Source organism: Brienomyrus brachyistius, chromosome 3 (genome assembly GCF_023856365.1).
Source record: "Brienomyrus brachyistius isolate T26 chromosome 3, BBRACH_0.4, whole genome shotgun sequence".
NCBI lineage: Eukaryota > Metazoa > Chordata > Actinopteri > Osteoglossiformes > Mormyridae > Brienomyrus > Brienomyrus brachyistius.
In genome coordinates this window covers 20,950,070-20,976,710 of record NC_064535.1, presented here as the reverse complement: position 1 = coordinate 20,976,710, position 26,641 = coordinate 20,950,070, and the positions used below count along the sequence as shown (strand labels likewise).

Here is a 26,641-nt window from a genome sequence, read left to right as displayed (position 1 = left end):
TCATGTAAAGCCCTATCAAAGGACTGATCGTCAGATGTCTTCTGTATTGAATTTTTTATGCTAAATGACTCGCCTTTGCAGCTGCATTTGTAATTGTGATGTAGTCAGTTCACAGTCCAGGACACATACACATATACAAGCACACACTAAAGGCAATTTAGAGACGCCAATTAGCAAATTTAGAGATGCCAATCAGCATTAACGACCATGCCATCCCTACGCAACTTTTATTCACTGTATTTTATAAAATAATTTGTTTCACCGACAGGGGGAGCCAAATCCACGCATAATTACAAGTGGAGAAACCCCATCCATCCATCCATTTTCCAAACCGCTTATCCTACTGGGTCGCGGGGGGTCCGGAGCCTATCCCGGAAGCAATGGGCACGAGGCAGGGAACAACCCAGGATGGGGGGCCAGCCCATCGCAGGGCACACTCACACACCATTCACTCTCACACGCACACCTATGGGCAATTTAGCAACTCCAATTAGCGTCAGCATGTTTTTGGACTGTGGGGGGAAACCGGAGTGCCCGGAGGAAACCCCACGACGACATGGGGAGAACATGCAAACTCCACACACATGAGACCCAGGCGGAGAAAGTGGAGAAACCAAATGATGTATATAGTTACGTGTTTTAAAAACATTTAAAACGCGAATAAGTTTTGTTACATTTACAAACAAAAGCTTTTCTAACTAGTGGGAAGGTGTATTTAAAAATATGGCTATCCCTAACCTAAGAAAAACGGATGTTTTAATTTGGATTGTAAATATTACTTCCAAGCCTTTTTTAAAATAATACAATGAATTTACTTTGAAATGTCTATTGTGGGTAGAATTTCAGATATGAGGTGCTCATTAACAACTTTAGAGACAGGCTTGTATTCAAATCTACTCATAAAACTCATACTTTTAACGTATTATTCAGTAATTTAAGTGCTCGATGAAAGTTCGGCTTTGAGTCGAGGTTATAATATGGAAGTGTTTCTTTTAAGATTATTCGTATTATTTTTGACCAGCAAAGTTCACATTTTAAGAAGATATCCACTGACCCTTCCTCTCCTAATATCTGCTTTTGTCCCCTGTGGATGTTAAAGCGACACAGGACATCTTCAAGAGGACATGCAGAAGAAGCGCTTTTCCCAACCTTTCTCAAACCTTACGAGCCATCCCTTTAAGCGAAGACCAGTCTAATAACCCGAGAAGGTGCTGGCAGCCGTATTTGCATTGTAAGAAAGATACGTATTTACACGCGTCCCAATTTTGTGAAGTGTAATTACCGAGCACACTAGTATAATCTAATGAACGCAGTAAGTGAAAGTTCTATATTTATAATGTAACATTCCCAGCGTGACACACTTCGTTTAAGTCATTAGCCACCCCCCTCTCTCGAATTGGTAGAGTCTCCCCATCTGTTCCCGACTTGTGAAATTCAGACTACAACAGACTGTGGCAGCCTCACCAGGTTGCAATGGAAACTGATTGGTTGCAACGTCAATAATAACTTTGTTACGTTTAGAAGAGTTTCAGTTTTACTTGACACAGGCTGTCTGAATTGATTAGAGGTATCACCTCTAATGTGAGCAACAAATTTACCATTTCCAGGTGGAAAATGTCCCGGGGACGTATAATTTCTGTGGAAGAGATTCAGTCTTGGTGGGAACTCCCGGCCATAGCCCACTTCTGCTCACTTTTCAGGACTGCATTCAATCTTCCAGACTTTGAAATTGAGGTAAAGAAACAGTTCGTTTAAATAAGTGATATGGGTGTGCGTGCGATTTCCATACATTTGTATACGTGTGATCTCGGCGAGGTCCGCTCCAAATTTAACTATTTGACAACCTGTTTACCAAATTGTTGTTCGGTTATTAATTATGTTGTGTCAAAATAAATATGGGACAATTAAGCAATACTACGTTAAACTTTTTATGATTCGTTTTTTTTGACGTTTAATCTTTTCTGCACAAATAGTTTCCTTTGTAAATTCTTGCCTTGTGATTGGCTATGATTGTTTTCATTTTGTAAGCTAATATTGGCTGTGCATGAATCACTTTTCACCTAATATCTAACATCGATAAAGGTGCACGATGAAGGTAGCGCTGGTTTTGATTCAGCCGCTTGGGTGCCAGTTTACATTCATGTTAAAGTGTCACTACCATGCATACAATGAAAATCAAGTCCAGAATTATGTGCTTATTATCCATAATTTTTTGTCTACTTTAGAAACCAAGCAGTTCTTTGTGTTGTTATATTTCAATAATGATATTTTGAAATTTATCTACGTTTGTGGGTGACCAAATAACCAGTGATGTTCCCTTTTAATCGCTGGGATGACTGCAGGCATATGCCGTTGGGAGAGGGGTTTGTGGGGGACCGTACGTGCGCTGTTACACACTATCAATGGGAATAACGGTGCTTATCAGTGTCTAACCGCACTGAACGCTCTGACTTGTGTTAAATCTAATATCGAAAGTTAACGATTACGGTGGACTTGCTTGATTGTGGATGCATCTGATTAGTAAAGTGACAATTGTTTTGATCCTTTAAGAACAGATAGGATTCTCGAAGAAAATAAGTAAGGTCAATATCACGCATCAGTGATCGCCCCCTCCTCAACATCCCCTTACAGGGGGTATTAAAAACGCATCGCTTTATTGTTTGGCGAGCGACGAGGTTGTCTGCTTTTAAAATGCGTTGTAAATGTTTCTAAAATTTGACTTGTTCATTTCGATCTCAGCGCATTGTCTTGCGTTAAGATGTAGCGGCGTCGCACCGCCAGCTAGCCGTACCTGGATGCACGCGCCAATTGAGATGTTGGGGGTAGCGGCTCATACTGGGGTCGTCCTGACCGTCGTGCTTGGTCTCCGAGTCTCACTAAGCAAATAATGCATCACTAATGCGATGAGTGTTTGGGAGCTGCTCATTTTAACATTAATGAAGGTGACGTGCAAGATTTAGCGCTTCATTTTTTCCTTTCAAGCGTGCACTTCTTGCATTCCACTTGGCAAACGTGGATTAAAATATGAACTTTTTCCCATGAGAAGAACGTGGTGCAAAGGCGTTGTTACCTTATTGACGGTAAATCACCGGCAAAGAAAATTATATTGCGCAGTTTTGTATGAATTAGTGTACAGCACTTTCTTAACCATACACTGATCAACTTCTGCAGGCTTCCACCTGCGCGGTAAATATGCAGCTGAACTGAGACAGATAAACCATCACTCATGTCCAGAAACGATTGCCAGTGAAAAGAGAGAAAATTTAGTCCAGTCCACTACAGTCTGTATGCACAGAGGTCGCATGCGTAGTCTATGCGAACTTTATTTTGGATACTGTGTGTAGATCAATTTTGTTACGTGAACTTTTTTTTGTTCCGCAGCTGCAGTCCTTAACATTGACGCACGTTCCTACGTCCACGCACTGTATATTACCCTGGTGCCTCAAACGCCTAATAACGTCGTTTGTACCAGCGCCACCGTGCTGAAAGATAATCGCTAAGACAGAAGCGATTTCGGGACTGGCAGGCGCTGGTGTCGGTGCATTAGCTGTTAAGCAATCTGTGAAAAACCTTTTAATAAATGAAGCCTTTAATTGGCAATGCATCATCTCACTAATAGCGGCGTTCTCTTCACCTTGGGCTCACAGATGTCGCACATGTCAAAGCTTGTGGTAAAATTGATTGTTGCGTTAAGTCCACAGTTTATTCTGATTATTAACTCCGATTTCTTAGTGCCTGTGACATGGTGCCGAAAATGTGCGGAAAGCGTTTTCTCCACGACTGGATTTCACGAGTGTGTAACCACACAACACTTACAGCCCACGTTATATGCGTTTAGATCGGTAGGAATTCTATAAAATAAAACGTAAAGCTATATACTGAGTTTCTACGAGATCGTCCATGTCCATGATGTTGTGAACACACCAAGATTAGAATGGTAATGAATCCTTAATTTAAGGCGTAATACAATTTAATCTTGCTCGTACTATGTTAAGAGTTTGGGGGGGGGGGGGGCTGCCCTATTTGGAGTGTGTTCTATATCGGATGGTACTAGGGACACAGAACTCTATTGTCCTGCCTTGAAGCTCCACCCTCTATAGGTTGAAAGGGGAACTATCGCGGTGTGTGTTCGCAAGCTTGATGACCCTGAACCGACATGAAAAACCCACAGGTGTAAACAGACCCCGGGCTGCTTATACACTGCACATATATTCATCACACATTGTGTGTAAATGACGACTACATTAAGAGTTACATGCTCCGTCATTCAGGATGAGAACAGAGTGGAAATGGGACTCAATTGGACTCAATTGGTTTGATTTCTTGCTTGTTACTGTTCACTGTTTGCATGATCACATTATTCTCAATGCTATGAATGCAGTGTATCTCAGTGTTTTAAGAGAGAGCAGATTTGGTGTTCAGAATAATAACAATCACGCTTCATTGATCCCTCCGAGGAAATTCCTCTTCTCACCTACCTTGTCTTGGCAGTGAAGGGCAGCCGACATACAGCTGGGGGTTATGGGCCTCGCTCAACGGCCCACTGTTGGGACTATTCTGCCGAGGCCAGTGGTCTGTACTCCAAAGTGGGGTTACTTGTTTATCGGGGTAACTTGTCGGATTTAAGGTAATCTGGGCAAAATGTAAGTGAACAAATGTGAAGTTCATTTAAACTGTGGTACCTGAAATCCAACAAGTTACCCCGGAAAGCCAGTAGCCCAGTAACCCCGCTTCGTAGCACAGTCCACAGGGTTCAAACTAGCAACCTTCTGCTCATAGGCACAGAGGCTTAAGCCACTGAGGCACAGACTTTCGCTTGAATGTTGAGATATGACACCCAGGAACTATAACAGTGACATTTCAGCTGTTAGTCTTATTCAGAAGAATTCTGATTTAGTCGTGAGGTATTCTGGCGAATTTGCCGCATGTAAGGAAGTAAAATGAATTAAACCAGGAATCGTTTTTTGGGGTTTGTTTTAAGACGAAGTTCGAAGATTAAGTTGTTTCAGCAAAAGCTTGTCTTTCATTTGCAACATTAATGACTGTCAGCAAGGGGCATAACAGTGAAGGACTTCCTGAAGGTTGCTGGTTTAATTGACAGGAGGAGCCTAGTTGCAGTACCCTTGATCAAGATGCTTAACCTGAATTACTCCCGTAAGATAGCCACTGTTATGAATGGGCAAAACAAAACCTTACGCTTTTCTCCTCCCGGTTAAAGCAGCAGTCAAGCGATTAAATGCAATTTGATCTCTGAGGCTTTTCTAAACTGAAGTAAACAAATCCGTATTTGATACGGATTGGCACAATAACTCACCGGTTTCCATCGACCCTTACTGCAATGAAAGGAGTCTAGGACCATTTAATGCTCCTTGGAGTGAACTGGTATATGTGGCAGTATGTTTGTGTGCGTGATGGGCACAGTTTTGACTCTGTAGAAGCATAAGGTTTCATGTATTACTATTGGAATAAACATTAATAAGCCGTATGTGAAGTTAAAATCAGAGTGAAGCCCCCAGGTGTCATTGAGCTCTTGTGAGCAGAAATCCATGCAGATGTGAGCTGTGTTTGGGACCCGCCGCGGGTGTGAGCTGTGTTTGGGACCCGTCGCGGGTGTGAGCTGTGTTTGGGACTCGCCGCGGGTGTGAGCTGTGTTTGGGACCCGCCGCGGGTGTGAGCTGTGTTTGGGACCCGCCGCGGGTGTGAGCTGTGTTTGGGACCCGCCGCGGGTGTGAGCTGTGTTTGGGACCCGCCGCGGGTGTGAGCTGTGTTTGGGACCCGCCGCGGGTGTGAGCTGTGTTTGGGACCCGCCGCGGGTGTATGCCGAAATCCATCCTAGCGGATGTAATGGGAAGCCTTCCTTTACCCGCTTGTGTTATGCCGCATGCAGATGAGCCTGATTACATCAGTGAGGCTTGATGGTGACAGTATCCGGGCAGCTGAGTGCCTGGGTTTGCGGCAAAGCTTTCCAACAGACCACTGAAGGTCACAAAGTGGCCTTACAGATGAAAGATTATTTTAGGTAGATTGGAAGTTCTATCAGATACAGTACGGGTCCATTGTATGCCAAAGCAACTGGTAACTAGAGACCTTTTATTTCCCCCAAGTCTAAGGCCCTTTAACCTTGGGTTTCCCAAAGACGGTAAGGGATTGTTGCAGTGATACCAGGATTTAGCTCTCTGGTGTATCTGAGTTTTGCTTCAGTATATCAGTCATCCTTCTCACAGTAGAGCTGGAACAGTTTGTCTTTCTTGCAGAAGGTCGTTTGGTGATGGTCATTGGAGTGATGGGCCTGAATCCCGTTGTTAAAACTGCTGTGTGCCACGCCCCCTGATCACCCACGTGTGCTTCCCCAATCATGCCCAGCTGTTTCCTGTTATTTTCGGCTTGTCTTTTGTATTTAGTCCGCGTCTGAGTCCATCTTCCCCAGACTTGTCATTAATGTTAGTTTGTTGCTGTCAGCCCCATTCCCTTAATCAAACCCCGATTCCCGACGATCCTGCCTACCTGCCTCGTCTTTCCCCACTTCCTGCCTGCACGTCTGCCCCGCAACCTGACACTGTACTATTTTTTTTTAATCAGATTTACAACCTTTCCAGTTATTTCCAGATGCTCCAGCCAGGGTGTTTTGCTGATCACTGTAACCAGAATTGGCTGACACTGATCACTGAAAACTAGAAAACGAAATTAAGAGGCTTGCTTTAAGAATGAATCTGAAATTGGTTGAAATATACGGTATGTTTTTACAAAAGAACAGTAACCACTTACTACTCAAAAAAATGGCTCTGGGTGACAGGCCAATGCTCTTCCAAGAAACTAAGGTAGTTTGTTTTTTTTTTTTTTAAATGAAGCATCTCTGCGTTGTTTGGAAAGAGTCAGTCCCTCTTGTCATCCAACAGCTTCTTTTGCGCAATAGGTTGCAAATGACAGATATTTCAGTATTTTGGTAAAACTACCAGACCAGAGATGACAGTACCACTATGGTGCTTGAAACTTCATGCATTTTAAGGCCTTAAACACACATATTGTACGTCGTAGACAAAATCGCTATTTGAGATCAGTCAAATTACAGGCCGTTGATCGGGTAATCAAGACTGAAAATTGGCTGCCGACCGATCGGAGAATCTCAAGAGACAAGTGGCTACATTTGAGTGTGGATGACTTTGAGGATGTTCTGTCCCCCAATGGATTTTCTTTCCCCAGTGCTAAGATTTGTGTGAGATTTGGTTTTGAGAACAGTTGAGCAGGGTTGCCAGAGCAGGTAGAGAAGAGGGGGGATGCAGGAAGGGGTCATCTGTACTCAGGATGAACAGGCCCCTTCTCCAGCAGTCAGGCCTTCAGCTGTCCGTGCTGATCTGGCATTCTCTCATCCCCACATGGCCCATCCTGTTCCTTCAGCAGCCACGTCCAGTTGGTACATTCCTGTCCGGAACAACATGCTCACACTCTCGTGCCAGTCATGCAAGATGGTGACTTCAGCAGCAGAATGGAGTCTGTTCGTGAGAAGAGCGTTTATCTTCCCTCACGTTGAAGGACATTGGTGCCATAATAACACATTAAAAGTGCAGAGAAGATATTCTGGTAGGAGATTTCTGGCTGTGACTATGATGTGTGATCGTACATCCATCTTCCAACTGCACATCCTGCCCAGGGTCATGGAGTGTGATATTTTAATAAGGAATTTATTCTAAAAACATTTTAATGACCTGGTGACCCTGAGCAGGATACGTGGCGGGAAGGTTGCTGGAATATTATAATGATACATGATCTGATCACTGCCAGTCGTCCCTCAGTCACGCCCAGGACACATCATACAGTGTGCTGCTCCTAGAGACTCCATGGTTTGTGGAAATTGGACACAGTGAGTGGAGACCCAGTCAGGCTTAGTCTGATGTGATGTGGGGTGGGGTGCTCAGCCCCCCACCTCCCTTTGTCTGAATGGCGCATACCTGACCTCCCAGCAGTGCAGCAACAAACCCCAAAATTCCCTGTGCCGGACAGCCCAAATGTGCTGTGGCTGGGGGGGACATGTGGGTGGGGGCTGCTTTTGTGACACAGTTCTGTTAGCATACATCTTCATTATCTGACTGATGTTATCTGGTGAAGTGTGTGTGTCGGGGGGGGGGTTGAGCCTTTTTCTGCAGCCATTTATTTAATGTGGAACTCCCCCGTTGGGGGTAATTTGTTTTAAGGGCAGATTGATTAAAACTCAGTGGATGATTCTATGGGCGCGTTATCCACAGCGATAAGCAGAGGCTGAGCAGCTGGTAGGTTGGTGTGCCGGACAGTCTACCAACAGCCCCGCCAGTGTGGGGCGCCGTCACAGTGCTCGCAGTGTCGTCAGATGGCACGAACACTGCCCCAGTGAATTAAGGCACTGGGGTGATTCTGGGGGCCCGGCTTGTTTGTTTGAACTTGGTGGCCAATTAAACTCTGAAGGCTGTGCGCTGGCAGCCCCCAGGCTGTCGTGAAGGGCTGTAACTGGCCTGGCGGGGCCCCTCCGTGGCTTCTGCAGGGCTTGAATCGCACCCAGCAGACACTGAGTCTGTCTGTGGTCACGTTAATTCGCTGTGAAGGTTATTCGGTGGGACGATGAGGGCTTCCTCCTGGTGTGCAAACGGGCGACGAGGAGCTGTGAATTCTCACACGTGGTCCGCACTCTGTTTATTTTAGTGTGCAGTCTGCAGATTCTTCCTGTGGTACAGCAGCGAATTCAAGCCGCAGTAAAACGTATGTAATTGCCCATTGCAGGTAGCAGGAGAGGGGGGTGGGTGAGATTGAAGAACCCTTTATTGTTTAGTGAAGATTGGCATTGATAGAACCTGAAAGGGTTTAGTTCTTGCTAAGATGTCTCCAACATCCAGTTTGAGTATGTTGGAGTATATTTTAGGCTGTATTTTATGCTGTTTGTCATATTTCATTATTCTCCCTGACCCAAAGTGATAGTCTTTTTAAATCTAAATGGGAATTCAGCCTGGAAATCGGATCTGTCAGTTCAGGAATCACCCTCAGCCCTGGTAGTTTCCATGTATCAGGACCGTCTCTCACCTGCCGGTACACAGCACTAGCCACTGCCGTTCTATAACGATAATTGATAATCATCCCTAATTAATCCTGTGTGGACAAAAGCCACCCCAGATGGTGACTCGTCCTCCACTTCCACCTTGAGAATAAAGGTGCTTTGACTTGCCTCCATATCCCACATGTTTCATTATTCTCTTGTAGACGTTGCCCCTTTCATTGTAGAAGGAGTTTATTACTTAAACTAAATTTGAGGTGAGACGTCTCCCATTCATTTATAGTAATAACAGGACAGTACATCTCTGTTGATGGGGGGAAAAAGTGTTTTGTTGGCGATGGAAGGTTGCTGGTTCAAATCCCAGGCCACCATTGGTTCCTTGAGCGCGGCCCTTAACCCCAGGGACCGTCTGACCCTGCCTTATCAAGAATGTTTGTTGCTTTGGATAAAAGCATCTGCTAAATAAATGTAGGGGGGTCCACGAAGCCCCAGGAGAGGCCTTGTGGTTTGAAGAGGGCCTTTTTTCATCTAAATAGTCAGTTCATCTGGCACTGGGGAGACGTATCCATGTACCAATCACGTAGCATTTTAAGATGAGGTTGAGCAGTAACCAGACCCATTTCACCCGACTCTCCAGCCCGGCACGGTGACACATCCAGCTTCCACGCATCATTCTCTCGAGCGGCACGCCCAGTCAGCACCCACCCCCACTCCAAGCCCGGAATGACAGCTGAGCACATGCGTGAAGGTTGTGCATGGAGGGGGGGGGGGGGGGGTGCTGCAGCGGTGTGCAGATGTGGGGGGGTGTTGAGAGGCAGGCAAGCACTGGGCCTGGTTTCAGTCGCTTCCATTGTTGCCGCTCTCCATCCCCCCCACTACATGTCATCAGTTTGGGTCAGACCTCTCCACTGGGTCTCTGCCGCCTGTTGTGCATTCAGGACCGGAGTTTTCAAAGGGAGGAAACACTGGGAAGATCATTGGAGGCCCATGAGTAGAACATTTTGTAATATTTTACTATGTGGTTCTATCCTACACGTTACCATTGGATTATGTCTTGTTGATCAGAAATGAGATTAGAGTCGTGCAGTAATTTTTACGCAAGATGGTGAGACTCGTACATGGAGCTCGGAGCTGGGGGCAGTGATGTGTGGGGGGGTGTGGTATGGTATCTGGCGGGAATGTCACTGCATAGCCGGAGCACTGCGTGGGGGGGGGGGTTGGGCTAGAAGGGCTTGGAGAGCTTTGGCCGTGGGGGGAGACGTGTGGGATGAAGAGGGGGTGGAGGAGAAGGAGGGTGAGAGAGGTGGGGCTCCGATCTCGGATTTAGGAGGGTCGAGAGGACCGGCTCTAACAAAGGCACAGCCAGATCCGCGCTGCACCTCTCCTCTGGGGCAAACTCTTCTTTTATAGAGAAATATTACCTTTGTAAAATCCTCTTAAGATGGGCTCACTCCTTTCTTCAGATCTAAGGCTGGCAGCGATTTTTTTTTAAAGACTGGAGCTACGCCTGACCGGATTTAGGGGAGGACAAAAGCCAAGCAGACAGCTGTTTGGCCTTGGCGTCACGAGAGCCTGAATCGGATCAAATGCTACATTTCCCTCCGCTCCTGCTCAGGCACGACAGTGAGCGGTCAGATCGGCTGTGTCCATGCTAAGTCTCCCCAGCTCTCACCTGGGCCGTGTTTCAGCCATTTAACTTAGGCTCCAACTCGACAGTAACTCATTCTGTAAAATCCAAACTACGCTACACTCATGTATGCATTAATTACCAAGATTTTATCCTGAAGATCTTAGGCTCATGAATTCCCAATGATCTCCTTTGGACGAGCATTGAAGTAACTCAAGCAATTGAGCCTCAGGTGGTGGGTAGGGTCTGTAAATTAGACTGGCGGCTGGATGTGTGTTTGGGGAAACATCTGGAACTCGCATCCTTCTGGTCTTTGCTTGTGGTTCTGAGCTCTTGCCATACACGTCCCCTGAGCTCTCGTTCTGAAAGGTTGGTTCATTCTAGCCCCAGTCTGCAATCTGATGTAGAAAGGAGGTCTTCTCACTCATTACAGAGGGTCACCCTCACCCTCCTCCTCTGCTCCTCCCTCCTCAACCTCACTTTATGATACTCACCTGCAGAGTGACCTCATTAGCAGGACCCCCCCCCCCCGCACCTGCCCCTGACATTGAAACAAAGCCCCCACAACCACACCACCGGGGAGGATGACTGGAACGGCTTTTTCTGGGCCGGGATCCGCAATAAACTTTAGCTAGTGGTCCCAGGGTCAGGATGTTTAGATTGGAGTTGGGGGGGGGGGGGGTTGCCTTTTGTAGGAAAGGCCATTAGTCAGACCATTAAGCTTAGTCCCTCCCTACCTCCCTCCCTTCCTTGCTTGCTCATTTTCCCCTTCAGTCCCAAATCCATGCTGTCCTGCAGTCTCTTAATGCGGAGGAAGTAAGAGGGGCATGTCATTGGGCTCTGATGCGTTCCTGGTGGCTGGGCTGGGCTCCAGGGCCAAGCAGCCAGAGGTCAGAAGTACAGTGTGGCCGTAGCATGGCTTGTAAATGGGATGTGTTTGTGTCTTGTGTGGAAACCGCTCGTCGCTCCCCACTGGTCACTGGTTGGCAGCTCTCTGCAGGAGGATAACTGGGCCGTGGAACAAGCGCTATATTCCAAGCATTCTTGGCCTGGGCCGACAGGAGTGCTGTTTGTGCTGAGACTTTGTAGATCTAGGCTGTTTCAGGTTCAGGAAAGCATCCGTCTTTGTGCAAGGGAGCTGCATAAATGGACACTGAATGGGTATTGGCTGTCCGCGAAGGGAGGCATGTCATGTGATCTAGTGGAATTCAAATGTCCCGGACCTACTGGTTATCTACTCATCTGTTAATGCAGTGGTTCTCAAAGTTGGTCCTCGGGACCCACTGCCCTGCTTGTTTGCCTGCTATCCCTGCCCCACACACAAGTCCCAGCTGTCTTTCAGCTTCTGATTACCTGGATCAGGTGTGTTCAGTCAATCAGCAGTGTGTAGGGCAGGGATAGCTGGAAAACAAGCAGGGCAGTGGGACCTGAGGACCGAGTTTGACAACCACTGTGTTAATGCAAGCCCTTTGCTCCAGGTGTAACCGTGCTGAATTTGAGATTCCTGTCAGGTTGCTTCTGTGGGGTGTCAAAGTTGATGAAGATCGGTTTATCATGAGATGGCGCTTGACAGTCTTTGCTTGGGGCTGGGATGGGGAGAGGGGGGGGCATTGATGACAGTGTTTGCATTACCTTTGACCTTTGGCTCACTTTGAGAGGAGGCTTGTTGAGACAAGTCACCCGTCACATTTGTCTCCAGCTAATGAATGGTACGTTCCATTAGACTCTCTCTGTCCATAGTTCTCTGGAACTCGCATGCCTTCACCCTGGTGAAGGATCTCTCACCCCTGGTGCAGCTCTAATCCTTGGGCATTGTGGGCCTACTTGGGGGAGCGGGAGCACGTTTGATCCCTGCTGTGGGCACCTCCAGGAGCGACCCAGCTGTGCTAAGGGGTTGAGGGGAGCCGTTCAGCAGCCGGTTTAATCAGGACGTGTGTTAAACGGCGGCCCGAGGTGGGAGTAGGAGATGCCGGGAGCCTGAGAGTCGAAATAAAAGACACATGCAATATTAATTCGCCCCTTCTTCATCATCTGAACTGCTGAATTTCACTTCAAAGGGAGAAAGGGGTGGTGTTAATCCAATGAACCCCCCCCCCCCCTCCCCAACTGGCCTGGGGTCTGAAGTGTGATCAAAGTGTGGCCCGTCCTGATGAATGGGTGCTCCCTGTGGGCGGGGCGGTCGGGGGCGGAGGTGTGTGGATGGGGGCTGTCAGTGAGGCAGGGGATCCGGCCGTCCGGCGGAAGGGAGAGGGAGCTGGTAATGAGAGGCCCTGCATTCCTCATGGTCATCCGGGCCGGCATGGACCAGGGCACAGACACACACACACAATCAATCATATCTTTGTGGGGATCGCTCATTCACTTCTATGGGCAAAACCCTAATTCCAACAATAACTGTAACTCCCACTCAGCCCTAATCTTAACCACAAGTAACACAACCAAATGAAATGACTTTTGGCACTTACAGTTTTTTTGATTGCATTTGCAGATTCTTATAAAAATTGAGTTTCCATTTGTGGGGACTGCAAAAAAATGTCCCCACAACATCAAAATACAAACCAGTTATCACATTGTTGGGACATTTGGACAGATTTTTGTAAAATTTGAGTTTTCTATGGTGGGTACCTGAAAAATGTGGTCACACACACACCCTGTCTTCTCAGACCATTCCACAGCCCCATCGACGTCATTCCGGAACATTCTGCAGCCACTTTGATGCATAATTCTCGTACATTCCGAAGCCACTTTGATGCATCATTTCAATGCGACCGAGTTATCATTGTGGTTCCCTGACGCATTGCACATCTTGTTGGGTCTGGCAGAAGCCGCTTGCTGTTTGTGTGATGTCCCACCGAAACGCTGGTGCCCTGGGCTGCCCCCCTCACCATACCTCCCTGGGCTAGACGGCCTGGCTTCTTACCCGAACACGGACACAGCCGCCTCTTCCTGTTTTCCACCCTACTACTCTGCTCTCCTGCCCTCCTTCCTGCTGACTGTGGTGTGCTGGCTTCCGCCCCTTGCCACAGCTGCGAGGTGTGTGCGGTGACCCCCAGGTGACCCCACTCCCTCCCCCACCCCACATGACTTGGGCGGCCCACTGACTGCTGTGTCAGCTGCTCCGATGGGAGCGGGCGGCAGTGCGGGGGAAGGCTACACAGTTTTTGGTGTAGTGCTGTTGGGCACGTGGGAGTTGAAGAAACGTGAGCTGAAGCACTATCTGTGGGCCGAAGGGGTGTCTCTACCCCTCTAGTCTGAGATTGCTGATTACAGCATGTAGGGGTTGCCTGTGTGGGATGGCATAGGGGGCGCAGTGATTTGACTCCTGGGACTGGGTTCGAGTCACTACCTGTGTGGAGATTGCGTGTTCTCTGTGTGTTGTCGTGGGGTTTTCTCCAGGTTCTCCAGCTTTTCTCCTCACGGCCCAAAACAATGAGTTGGGGTCTTGCTTTGTGCCCATTGCTTCTGGGTGACCACAACCCTACACAGTACAAGTGAGGATGGATGGATGGCACTAATGATGCTATTGTTGGCACGTATGGTCTACAGGTTACTCTCTACATCAGTAACGCTTCATAAGCCCTCAGTCGTTAGTGGTTTATTATGCGGGGCTCTGAACTTGAACCTCTGTCTTTTGTTTCAAGACGAGAGAGCCTTACTCATTTTTTAAACTCTCTTTTGCTTTCTGTTTTCTTGTAAATCAAACTTCCGCCGTGTCCATGGTAACCTCGGAATCTCCGTCCCAGTCACGTGCCGTGCCCACGAGCCCATTCCAAGCGGGCAGTGCCACTTCAGGCTGCGGCGAAGGCTCACCTCCTTGCTGTTGTCTTCCCTCTGACAGGAGCTGGAGGAGGCACTGCTGAAACAGGACCGTGACTTCCTGGCCAAGCTGGTCTCTTCCCTGCTGCAGGGATGCTACCAGCGCACTGACATCACGTGAGTCATCGCCTGGTTTCCCCCCCGTGGTGCGTGGATGCCGCTCGCTCTTAGGGATGCCGTGGGTACCACCTACGGATGTACTCAGCAACTTTCAGGGTTCTGCTGCCCCAGCCATAATTCTAGCTTTTTCTTTCCCTCTGAGCTGGAGGATGGCGGCCCAGGGATAATGCAGATGGTAATGTGTGGTCCCTCATTTCCATAGACATGCATCCGAATCCATCCATCCTTCCTTATTCTCATGCATTGGGTGGATTTGTGTTGCCTTCAGGAGTAGGGGTTGTGGGTTTGGCAATGGAGAGGTAGAGGCTGGCAAATGCCCCTCAGAGTACCCCCCATACCCCCCCCACCCCCGATCCCTCTACCAGCCCCCGGCAGAGCAGTGGCAATGGCGGCAGGATGGAGCCTTTTATTGGATGAGACGGCCTCTAGCACCCAGCTGGTGGGGGTGCAGTCAGCCGTTTGACTTTGGGGGGGGGGGCATTCTTAAAGCTGTTCCTTTCATCTGCACACATTACAGAAGGGGGAGCTGGAGTGTGGGGGGAGGCCAGTGGGGAACGTGTCTACATTGTGAGAGAGTGCACACAGCATGATAAGCCTGTTTCAGCCCCCCCCCCCCCACACACACACACACCCATTGTTTTTCTGTTGTCACACTAGTCCCCCCCCACCCTGAGCTTTTGCTTGTCTTCATCTGAGCAGGACCTGGGGTGTCTGCGGCTCTGAATTAATCAGACTGACTCGACCCAGATCCGATGCACATCCGCAACCCCCCCCCCCCCGACCCCTGCCCATATTCAGAGAAAATGGGACACAGGCCAGGGCTGAAACACCAGCTGTTTACACCCTCACTGGAACCAGTGCAGTTTGATGGGACTTTCTTAACTTTCTTCAGCTGGACTCTCAGTGGGTCCAAAACACCACGACACAAAGGGAGTATGTTTCAGTACCAGGACCACAAGTTGGGTTTTTGTGACAATGACACGAAGTATTGAGCAAGCAACACCTTCTTTCAATAAACTATGTCTTAAAGGAAGACCTCAGTGGTCCTTTGGTTACAGTTGTCACATTGTCAGTTCTGATCACATCCTGCTCCTACCTGAACTTTTAGGCCGCAGGCCTTCAGCACTTACCTTGATGACATCATCAGCTACCGTTGGGAGCTTGAGGAGGGCAAGCCAAACCCATTGAGACAAGGCCCCTTTGAGGCCTTACCCCCCCGCACGCAGGTGGACCTCCTACACCAGCTCTGTGACTACCGCCTAGATGCCCCCGATGTCTTTGACCTGCTCAAGGTACCACTCAAGGTCGAAAATCAGTCGGCACTCATTGCAGATGGGCGGAGTCAGTCTCTGGTGTTGTATGTCGTCTGAAGGTGTTGTATGTCGTTTGTTTTGATTCCTGGTGGCCACGGAGACGGACCTTTCCATGCACCCAGTGCCCTGTAAACATACAGTACTGTGCAAAAGTCTTAGGCAGGCAAAGAAAATGATGTTTAGATTATCCTCGTGTTGGTGTAAAACTATGATATGCCTGTCAAAGTGTGTCAGCTTAGCCATTTCAGAACCTCTGCTAAAATCATCCTAGTATTTGCAACACTGTCTAGTGCAGCCATGTATTTTTTGACTTGGCCACTAGCACACCTCACACAGCTAGTCAATCTGTCACTGACTTTTTAAACCAGTACATTTAATTACTTAATTGAGCTGTTGGTGAAATTTAACAAAATCGTGGAACGGCTGAGGTGCCCCTGAGGAGAAGTTTGGGAACTGAAGCGGTGTTCATCTAGCCATCCAACTAGATATCAGTAACTTTTTAGAAAATAGAAGAAATTATTACTTGTTTTTATTGTGTTACTCTTAATTTGCATATGTTCTAATGTTAAATTGTGTTTTTTTGTTCTAAGCCAAAGTACACTTGTTACCCAGATAAACAGCCTTAAACTTTTCTTTGGACTGCCTAAGACTTTTGCACAGAACTGTATCCCAGGCATTTCATAAGCATCTGTGCTTTTGCTTAGTGCTGCAGTGAACAGAGTAACTGAGGAACTGAGTAACTCCCAAACTGAACGCAGGGCCTGGATGCTGACAGTTTGCGTCTGGAGCCATTGGGGCAAGATGGAAACGGCGCCCTCTACTGGTACTTCTATGGCACACGCATGTACAAGGAGGAGCCAGTAATTGTGAAACCAAGGTCAGAGAAGTTCTACCTGGGGATGCGAAATATAATGCCTCTAATCTTCAAATAAAGCCAGAGTCATTGGTCAAGGATGAATCTCATAATAAGTTGTTGCATAAACTTTAATCACTGACGCCTCAATGTCTTGTCCCTGTAGTGAAGTCCCTGAGGTGAGATTGACAGAAAAGAGAAAAAGGGGAAGGCCACCGAAGAAGAGGAGGAGGAGGCTGGCAGAGATGGAGCGCAGGTAGAACCTCCGCCTGATGTCCTCAAGCGTGATGGTGCTTGAATAGTCATTGACTCGGTTAGCAGCTGTCCTGTTCTCAGTACACTGGCTTAATCTCTTTAATAACTGCCATCATCTATGGTAGCTGTATGTGGTCTTCAATGGTGTCAGGCTATTTTTAATACATCTGCTCTCTTTAACAGTGTGCTGAACTCAGCACAAGTGAATGGGGTTCAGGGTGTCCAGCCAGGTGAGTAGATCTGCTAATGGATCTCACCTCTATTCTGTCTGTCACCCTAAGTAGTTCCTGTGATCAAATGCAACCTTGAAGGTGAATGATAATGAGATTAAAATTAACATTAATTACATCTTTGATGAAGGTGTTGGTGAGTCTAGGTTTTTGGTGTAAAGCTGAAAAACTGCTCATGATGGCGATGATGATGGCAGCGTTGGCTTCCTCAGAACGGGTGCGAGGTACCTGGTCCTTGGTGTGTGACACGGAGGAGCAGTGGGTCATGTTGGCCGAACGCCTCAAAGACGAGCTCTCGCCTCAGGATCGGCAGCTGTACCGGATCATCAGCCAGAACTTCCTCCCCAAGATCGGCAGCATGATCGAGCACAGAGTGGGTTTGCAGATGCTTTGCCCGGCTCTCTGCGTCGCCGCCGAGCTAACGCATGAGCGGCAGTCCCCCCTGCGAGTGGCCATCTTTTTAACGTGGATTTATGTGCTGTACAAATCTAGCGTGAAATTAGGTTGGTAGATGGAGGCTGAAAGGCGTGTGTGGGTGGGGGGAGGGCGGTTAAGGGACCGGAACCACACGTGTGTGAGAGAGAAAGATGTAAGCATCCCTCGCTGGCTCTTCACCAGTAAAGTGAGGTGTGACACTGATTCGTGACACCTGTTAGATGCGGCCCCCTTCGCGATGCGATCCGCAGAGCGGAGGCAGTGCGGAGCCTCGCCGTAGTAACGGTCTTACTGCATACACGTTTGTCATCTCTCGGGGCCCTTACCTCTTGTTCTCAGCCTGGGTGGAGCTTGCTGCAGATATTGGTTAGACCCCCACTGCCACCTGCCACCTTTGCTTGTAGGTTGGGGCATGATGGGGATCCTTGATTGACCGCTGGTTATTGTGCCAGCCGTGGTCTTGGATTATTGGGCCTGGATGAGTAGCCGCTGACAGGGTGGAGAGTGGGTGGGGGTTGGGGTGGCCCGGTGAGGGACGGGGGTAGTGTGCTGGGCTTACCTTGCTGGCGGTGTGGTGGCTGACTGATGGTCACATGATCTACTTACATCCCATCTCGTTCTGAAAGGCCCTCACTGCCTAAAATGGATGAAACACTTTAATTGGTCTGTTTTTTTTTGGGGGGCAGGGGGGTAGTATTGCCTCACATCACCAGGGTTGATGGCTCAAATCCCATCTCCTTTGTGTGTGTGGGCGGAGTTTGTATGTCGTTCCTGTGTTATGTGGCTTTTCCACACAGGGATCAATAAAGTATCATTCCATTCATTCATTCTGTTCTGTTCTTGCAGTCCAAAGACATGAATGAGATGTCTGAATTACCCATAGCGTGTAAATGTGTGTGTGGTGTAAGTACCATTCAGGCTGCTATCCTGATTGTGCCCTGTGCTTTCTGCAAGAGGCCCAAGGTCATTGTGATCTTGTACTGAGATGGAAGTGGATGGATAGTTGGATGGATGGATGGATGAAGAGCAGTACAGTCAGCAGGCTTATTAAGGAATATCTTCTAATGCTTCATAGTGACACAGATTTCCTGGTTGATCTTGTTGGGATCTCTGATGCTAGTTAGCATTGGTGTGCTTTATGTGAGCGCGGGCCTCTTCTAGTCTGTTTCAGGCCTTTGATGGAGTTTCTCATCCTCCTCTCAGGAGAAGGAACAGAAGGAGAAGCTCCTGGACCCTGACCCCTTCCACAGCGCACGTCACATCTCCGTCGAGCACATCGCTAATGTGGTAAAGAGATCCGCCCCCCGCCCCCCCCATTGGTGCTACGTGAGACGGGCCTGTGGACACTTATAGCCAACATTCACGTGTGTTTACGCAGGAGGCAGCTGAAGCTGTGGTGCAGGAGGAGTATCTGATGAAGGTGGAGGAGAAGGAGGAGGAGGAGGAACTAGCAGAGCAACACCGGGAAGAGCAGAAGTACAAGGACCAGGAACGGCTCCATGCTGTGGAGGGTGAGGGACAGGGGGACCGGATCCTCGGGGGAGGGCAAACCGCAGGGAGTGCATTCCCAGGGTCGTGGACGGAGACGCGGAGGAGGTGATGAATGCTGCTCCTACGAGGTCAGGGCCGTGGAGAGTGAGAGACACATAGCTGGGGGGTTGTGATGGATATGGGGCCCTGGGCAGTCACCAGGGGGTGAGAGGGTGCAGGCTGGGGGGGGGGTGCGGGAGATAATATATTGCTCAGGTGTAGTTTTATCAGTCTTGTGCTTAAACCAAAGGAAGTATATGTGTATGGGGGGGGGGCTCTCTGTCACGCCGTAACCCAGAGCGAGTGATTTATTACCGTGCTTATAAATAATGCATGACGCTTCGCTCAGCCTCCTCCCGGCCCGATGTCCGGGTGAATCATGGTCATGCTGTATGGGGACGTTCCACCCAGCTCATCCAAAATCGTCCCCCCCCCATGTCATCTGTCAGGGGTTAATTAACTTTTGATCCTAATTAATGTATTATAGATTAACAGCAGAACCTGTCTCGGGGGTCCGGTTTGTGCAGGGTCTTTTCACGGTGGGGGAGTGCGGTCCTTAGCGCCTGAGCGCAGAGCCGCCAGTGCATCTTCCGTGACGCGCTACTGCTCAGCTCTGCTTGGAGACGCTTGTGGCTCTCCTGGTCCTCCTGGTGATCGCTTGACTTTGCTGGGGAGGACGAGGATGAATGGCTTGCTTGGCCTGGGGGTGGAATTTAACATCCCGTTTTGGGTCCCGCTCGTCTTCCTCCAGCGCGAGCACATCGACGGCGGCAGCGTGAGGAGAAGGCATGGCTGCTCTCCCAGGGGAAGAAGCTGCCGCCTGATTCCCCGCACCTGGAGCCTCGCTGCGCTGCCCGCTGGGTCCACAGGACCAAGGCTTTGTAAGGCCTCCATCCGAGCATCGCTTCACCTCCTGACCACAGGCCATGGTGGGACCCCAAAGTGTCCCCCAAATCGTGAAATCCACAGAGTAGCTGATAATTTTCCCTTACCTTGTCTTACAGCTTTGAAATCGATGACGATTACACTGCTTTGTACAAAGGTAGGAGTACACGCCTGAATCCAAATGGTGGCGCGGTTATCTCCACTGTTGGGTCCTTGAATAAGTCCCCTAACACCAAAAACTGCTTCAGCACCCAGGGAAAAAAGACTGACTTCACCCTCATGGGAGAAAACTAAAGGATTTCCATGCATCTGCACTTGTGCTTGTACAAAGCCCAAGTATCATTGGTTAAAAACATGTTGGTCTGCTGTGAAGATGGTCTATGTCAGTCCTCCTCCATTGGGGGCGCTGTACTGTCCTTCCCATCCAACCCATTTAGTGAAAGTCATACTAGTGACTGCATGAGGAAACATGGTCACCCCTACATGTTCTAACCAGCATCAATGTCTTTCAGTGCTGGAGACCATCAAGGCACACAAAGATTCATGGCCATTCCTGGAGCCGGTGGACGAGTCCTTCGCTCCCCACTATCATGAGATCATCCAGGTGAGCAGAAGACCGGGACGGAGGTGAGCAGAGATGGTTTAAGGTCGAGGATGTTGCTTGTCTTCCCCTCATCTATCATGGCACATGGGTGTGTTTTTGTTTGCAAGACTCCAATGGACCTGTCCACCATTGAGAAGAAGCTGAACAAGGGGGAGTACGTGGCCAGGGAGGAGTTCGTGTCTGACGTCAGGCTGATATTCGAGAACTGCCAGGAATACAACGGCGAGGACAGCGGTGAGGTCCCTCCCTGCCCTGAATTTCCATCCAGTCCGTCACCTTTGGGATTTTTCTGGTGGGGGGGGGGACCCGTAGAGTTAAGCCCTCATGTGTATTTTTTTTTCTCATTTTGACAAATTCAATTAACTCTACCGGCTTCGCTAAGCTTTCTCCAACATGAAGCAAACCAGCGTGACACGGCCGTGATTACAGAAGAGAGTTGGAGTGGATGTTAGAGCGGCTGACTTTGGCTCTTCATGCACTAAAACCGCTGCATTTTTCACCCCAAAAAAAAGCCTGTGGGGCCTGTGTGCCCGCAGTAAAGGTTGCGGTGAAGGGGGTAGCCTGACTTTGATTAATGGAGAGCGATGCAGCTGTCCTTTGGCTGAGAGGGGTCCAGCGGTGCCTGGAAGCCAGCGAGAGCCCTCGGAACATTCTGGTCACTGCCTTAGCTATGTTGGGGAGGGGGGCATCTTTTTAAATGAATGCAGGGGTCAGAGCGAGTCAGTGGGGTGGCTCAGGGAAGACGGGGAGGTATGTGTGCCGTGACGGTCGCATTAACTAGCTGCATGTGTGTCCGGCGGCCCCAGAGTTCACAGCCATGGCGCAGTCGCTGCGGCACTGTTTCTGCAAGGCCCTGCTCAAGCATTTCCCCGGGGACGACTGCGACACGGACGACGACTTCCACACCACCATCAAGGACCGCGAGTACAAGGACTCCCGGCGGGGGCGGGGCGCCAGGTCCCGCGGGGCCCTGGACCGCCTCGCGGGGACCTCTGGGCCGGCTCGGCGCCGACTCGGGCCTCTGGGTGGGAAGGGCAGCAGGGCACCCCCAGTGGAGGAGGACAGACACAGACCCTCTTCGCAGCGGACCGACACACCCCCATGTCCACATGACTCACCTGCCACGCCCCTTCCGGGACCTGACCCCACTCCCAGGGTCTACCAGACAACTGACCAGGTGAGTACTGTAGTCAGTAACCATCCCTAACCATCCCCAAGATCTAGCCTAGTCATGTAGATCCTGATTTACATTTAATCATTCTTCTGACTCAAATACAAAAGTTAAATTTTTACATCGACATTTACGACCCATTTATAAAGCAGCAAATTTATCTGGAGCGGTGTGCTTTACACTAACCAGTGACAGTAGTCTCCTCTACCAGCTGAATCCAAAATTCCAAAATTTTAAAATAACCAATACAAGTGAATCCTGGGAATGTAAATGATGTGCATGAGGAGGGAGGCGGGGCGTCGGCCTCAGCGCTGGAGCGCGTTACATACCCATCAGCCTCTGTCCTGGTTCCCTTCTGGCTGCAGCAGCAGTCTGGCCCCCAGGAGATGCCCCAGCCGATGGCTACAGACCCTCTACTAGAGCTCCCTCAACAGAGGACCCCAGAATCCTGCTCTTGGGGCCCTAATTCTCAGCCCCCAGGCTCCAGCATGCAGGTAACCCCTCAGGTTCTTTTGTAATCTAATGTTTCGTAGGTTTGCTTATTCCCTATAACTATGTGTGATTCCCCTCTGCTCTCCAGCGCCCCCTAGGGGAGGACCATCACCTTGACCCTCATTTCCTTATGGGCCCCGAGGCCCGGCACTTTAAACCCAGGCAGCAGCCCCACACAGGGCCCCTCCATGGGCCGTCCCTGGGCCCAAGGCCTCAGCCTTTGCAGTGCGGGGGTCTATGTGCCCCCCCACCAGAGGGCAGCACATACCCCTCCCGCCTCCTGCCCAAGGGGCACATGGGGCATCCCTGGGGGGAAAGACCCCAGGCCCCAGGATCGGGGCCACCGTACCGGTCCTATGGTTGCTTCTACCCTCCTGGGAAGGGTTTGGTCGCCTCGTGGACCTCGACGAACGGCCAAAGTCCAGCCGGACCTGCCGTGCAGGACCGTGCTGTCAGGAATCCCTCGACCCAATGCCCCTTTGACTCTGATGTGGCCAGACATCCTATGCCCCCTAGAACCTGGTCAGAACTGCCCCCAGGGTATGGGGCGCCCCCTGCTGTCAGCTCCCTGCACCCCACCCGCAATCAGCCCCCCATACATCCTCCACCTCTGGGCAGCCCAGAAGCCCTTGTCCTCCAGCAGCTGTGCTCATCCTCCAGACGTCCAGATGGCATCTCCTGCCCACCGCCCCTCCGGGATGGCAGCGGTCTCCAGCAGCCTCCGGCTCCTACCCCCCTCCCGCAGCTGAATTCTCCTGAAAGCTCGCTGCTGCGGTCCAGCGGGGAGGCGGGCAGACATGGGCATTCTGCCCACCGGCTGGCTGCACCCCCCCAAAGTAAGAACAACCTTCGCTCCATTAGTGCCTGCTGTGCCCTCGTTAATATTAATGCTGAGAAATCCGTTCAGACACGTGAGGCACGGCGTCGCCTTTAATCACGTCAGTGCAGCTTGAAATGGGGGAATGTGTCTGTCTGTGTGTGTGTGTGTGTGTGTGTGTGTGTGTGCGTGTGTCTGTGTGTGTGCGTGTGTCTGTGTGTGTCTGTGTGTATGTGTGTATGTGTGCGTGTGTCTGTGTCTGTCTGTGTGTATGTGTGTATGTGTGCGTGTGTCTGTGTGTGTGCGTGCGTGTGTGTGTGTGTGTGTGTGCGTGCGTGTGTGTGTGTGTGTGCATGCATGTGTCTGTCTGTGTCTGTGTGTGTGTGCGTCTGTCTGTGTGTGTGTGCATGTGTCTGTCTGTGTGTGTGTGTGTGTGTGTGTGTGTGTGTGTGTGTGTGTGTGCATGCATGTGTCTGTCTGTGTCTGTGTGTGTGTGCGTCTGTCTGTGTGTGTGTGCATGTGTCTGTCTGTGTGTGTGTGCGTGTGTCTGTGTGTGTGCATGTGTTTCTCTCAGATATGAAACATTTCTGAACTGATGCTGAAGGACCTGAGCATAAAGTCTTACAACAACCAATACATTGTGCTTAATTAAATAATGTAAATCATCATACTTTTCCGTTTATAGAAGGGGCGTATATGGGGGGACACAGGTTCATTGGAGCAGATTGGATCCCTTCCCCGTCAATCACCACTTCATAGCGTACGGGCTAATGATGAGGCTGCCACCTCTGTATGAATTATGGCCCCCGTATGCCTACCCCACCTTAAAAAAAATCTGGTTTACAGAGGTCTAAATTCTTTTGGTTTTGTCAAAATGAATTACGTGAATAAAATAAAAGCACACTTTAAAATTCCTCTGCAATTGTAGGCCCTAAAAACCGTGACAAAGTCCACTGTCCCAAAAGTGGCCCCTTGGGGCACCAGTGTGACACCAGTAAGACACCCGTGACAGTCTGTCCTTGCTTCCACAGACGAGCCAAGCCAGCCAAACGGAGGCGTGCAGACCCCCCCAGGCCCAAATCCAGGGAGGCGGACTGATGGTGGAGGGAGGGGCTTGAAGACACACGGCTGGGAGCGGGGGTGCACCCTGCAGCCCGTCTGTCGCGTACTGCAGGGGGCGCCTCTGCACGTCTCTCCGCAGGCTGCCATCTCGTCGCTGCCAGCCGGCTGTCCTGCCCCCCAGCCCCCTGTGTGGCCCAACCCGGCCAGACATACAAGCCAGAGGCCTGAAGATTCCGCAAACCGCTGCCTCCTCCCCATCGCCGGTGCTGTGAAACCCACGCAGCTAAACACACCGACCGGCACTCAGCACAAGCAGGCGCTCTTCAACCCCGAGATGCAGACGATACTGGGTAGCCATGGCAACCACTTCCAGAATGGGCTAGTACCTTCTGCTAATCGAGTTATGCCTCACCACTCCCAGGGGCGGGACAGGGAGACCGTGTATCCGTTTAACCTGGGCAGACCGACAGACGGACACTACAATCGGCCAATGGGAAGACTATCTCCTTCCTCCAATCAGCAGCCCTTTCCCTATCAAGCACCGCCTCAAACCATGAACCCCCAACAGAGACCTGCTCACTATGCCCATTACCACCAGCAAAGGGAGCCCTACCCCTACCAAATGGGCCAAAGCGCCCCCGCCATATTCCCTGGGTACCAGCTGCCGGGATACAGCCTGCAGCCTCTGGGAAACCGCGGCACTGGCAGCCTTACCACGGGCGAGTGGCCTGGATCGTCGCCGCAGACCTGCCTCCTGGCGTCTTCTGGCACGTACGTACCTGTCTCCGGTGCGTCCCCGCGGGACGTGGAGGGCTCCGATACGAGTCTGCTGTCGCCCAGCTCCCTGCCGGAACTCCCGCGATGCAGCCCGGTCAGGCCGGCCCTGGTGGAGGAGGCGCTGGATCGGTCCGGGAGTCCTAAGGACATATTGGACCTGGATAGTCACACTTCAGCAATATGTCGTCTCGCCTCCCAGCCCCCCCATGCTGCTGGCTACAAATACACCCAGTGTACCGCTCCCCCCCACTTGATGTCACCCCCCCGTTTCTGTGCTCCTCAGGGCCCCCCCTCCAGTCTGCCAGATGCCCTTCGCTGGCCCCAGTGTCTGCCTTTTGCCCCCGAACAACCTGCCATGCCCTTTTTCAGAGCCCCTCAATCCAGGGACCGTTTCAAGGGTATAATGGTCCAACAGAGGGTTCCAGTGCCCGAGCACTATGTCCATCTTGGGTGAGCGCAGGGTCAGTCTGTGTATTTCTAAATGCAGAGGACCAGTCGTGATCAGGTCCAGTCAAAAAGGCGTTAAGACGCTCATCGTGTGAACATCTCGGGGGGATGGAAGTTAGACCTTCTGAGGATTTCAGTCGCAAATTGGTAGCTGAGCAAGAAGTATCCCATGTGAAGAAGAGAAAAGATGTTTCTGCTTTGTACATCTCTGAATAAATGATCATATTCCTAATAAAATGTCTTTGACCAGAAAATATGTAATGTTTTACGTATGTTTTTATTCCTTAAGAAATTCAGTAAAAATCACCAAAAAACACACAAACAAATTAGAGTGTCTTAATGGGTGTTTCTTAACTGTTAACTGCAGTTAGATAGGTGTTCTCCACAGCGGAGGTGGTCCCTCGGTTGTGTACCCCACCATCTGCCATTGGAAGACGAAGGTCGTCTCCCTGTTGGGCACTTCTTGGGAGAAGCTCCACATCAGACCTACCTTTTGCAGCTGCCGCATGCCTACAGTTCAGAGTTGGCCTGCAGATCTGGAGGACCTGGAGCTGCACAGATGTCCGCAGATTTCCACTTCATATGAGAGTACGGCAAAATGGCGTGGTGCCGCTCTGTTGCTTGACCTCCTGTATCGATTTGTTCAACCCGTCCCTTGTTCTTAGTGACTCTTGCATATCTCTGCATTTTGTTTTGCGTGACGCCGACCACAGTGTCAGTCCTGGCTCCATCTTCTGTGCCTTTTCTTTCACCTTGACCCAAGAACTTTTATTTCCTGCCGAATCAGTCCTTTAATGTGCCAGCGGACTTTCGCTTCATGTTTGTTCCATTCCCCCCCCCCCCCCCCACCCTGTCTGTCCTCTGTTGAAAAGGGAACTGGATACAATGATAAACCTTTTGTCTGCTGCACACTTCCTGTGATACGTGGCCCTTTGGGTCAGCGGCCAGGCAGCGTGTACCACCGTCTTTAAGCACAAAAGTTACAGAAATGATACTTGCTGAATGTTGTAAATAATTTCAGAGGTAAAAAAAAATACGTAACATGATTCTTGTATGAAAGGATAGAAGATTTTTGGGGGCCTGTTCTTTTAGACTCCTGGTGCATTTCCTGCCTAAGCACCATTTTAGTGGCACTCTGGTGTCTCACGCATCCATCAGCAGCACCACTGCATCTCCTGAAGCCCGCCGGTT

At 50.0% G+C, this 26,641-nt stretch overlaps 1 protein-coding gene across 1 annotated transcript; it reads left to right on the top strand.

The window, feature by feature from the left end:
• The first annotated feature begins 1,450 nt into the window (after nucleotides 1–1,450).
• On the top strand, nucleotides 1,451–26,222 carry LOC125739511 (cat eye syndrome critical region protein 2-like). The gene is made up of 17 exons (XM_049009696.1): nucleotides 1,451–1,734; nucleotides 14,482–14,576; nucleotides 15,688–15,871; nucleotides 16,651–16,769; nucleotides 16,912–17,001; nucleotides 17,184–17,230; nucleotides 17,443–17,603; nucleotides 18,869–18,952; nucleotides 19,044–19,176; nucleotides 19,947–20,076; nucleotides 20,200–20,237; nucleotides 20,593–20,684; nucleotides 20,792–20,918; nucleotides 21,491–21,861; nucleotides 22,221–22,349; nucleotides 22,436–23,183; nucleotides 24,196–26,222. Exons 1-17 carry the CDS (start codon nucleotides 1,615–1,617, stop codon nucleotides 25,455–25,457), a joined length of 3,930 nt encoding a protein of 1,309 aa, XP_048865653.1. The 5' UTR covers nucleotides 1,451–1,614; the 3' UTR covers nucleotides 25,458–26,222.
• Nucleotides 26,223–26,641: the final 419 nt, after the last annotated feature.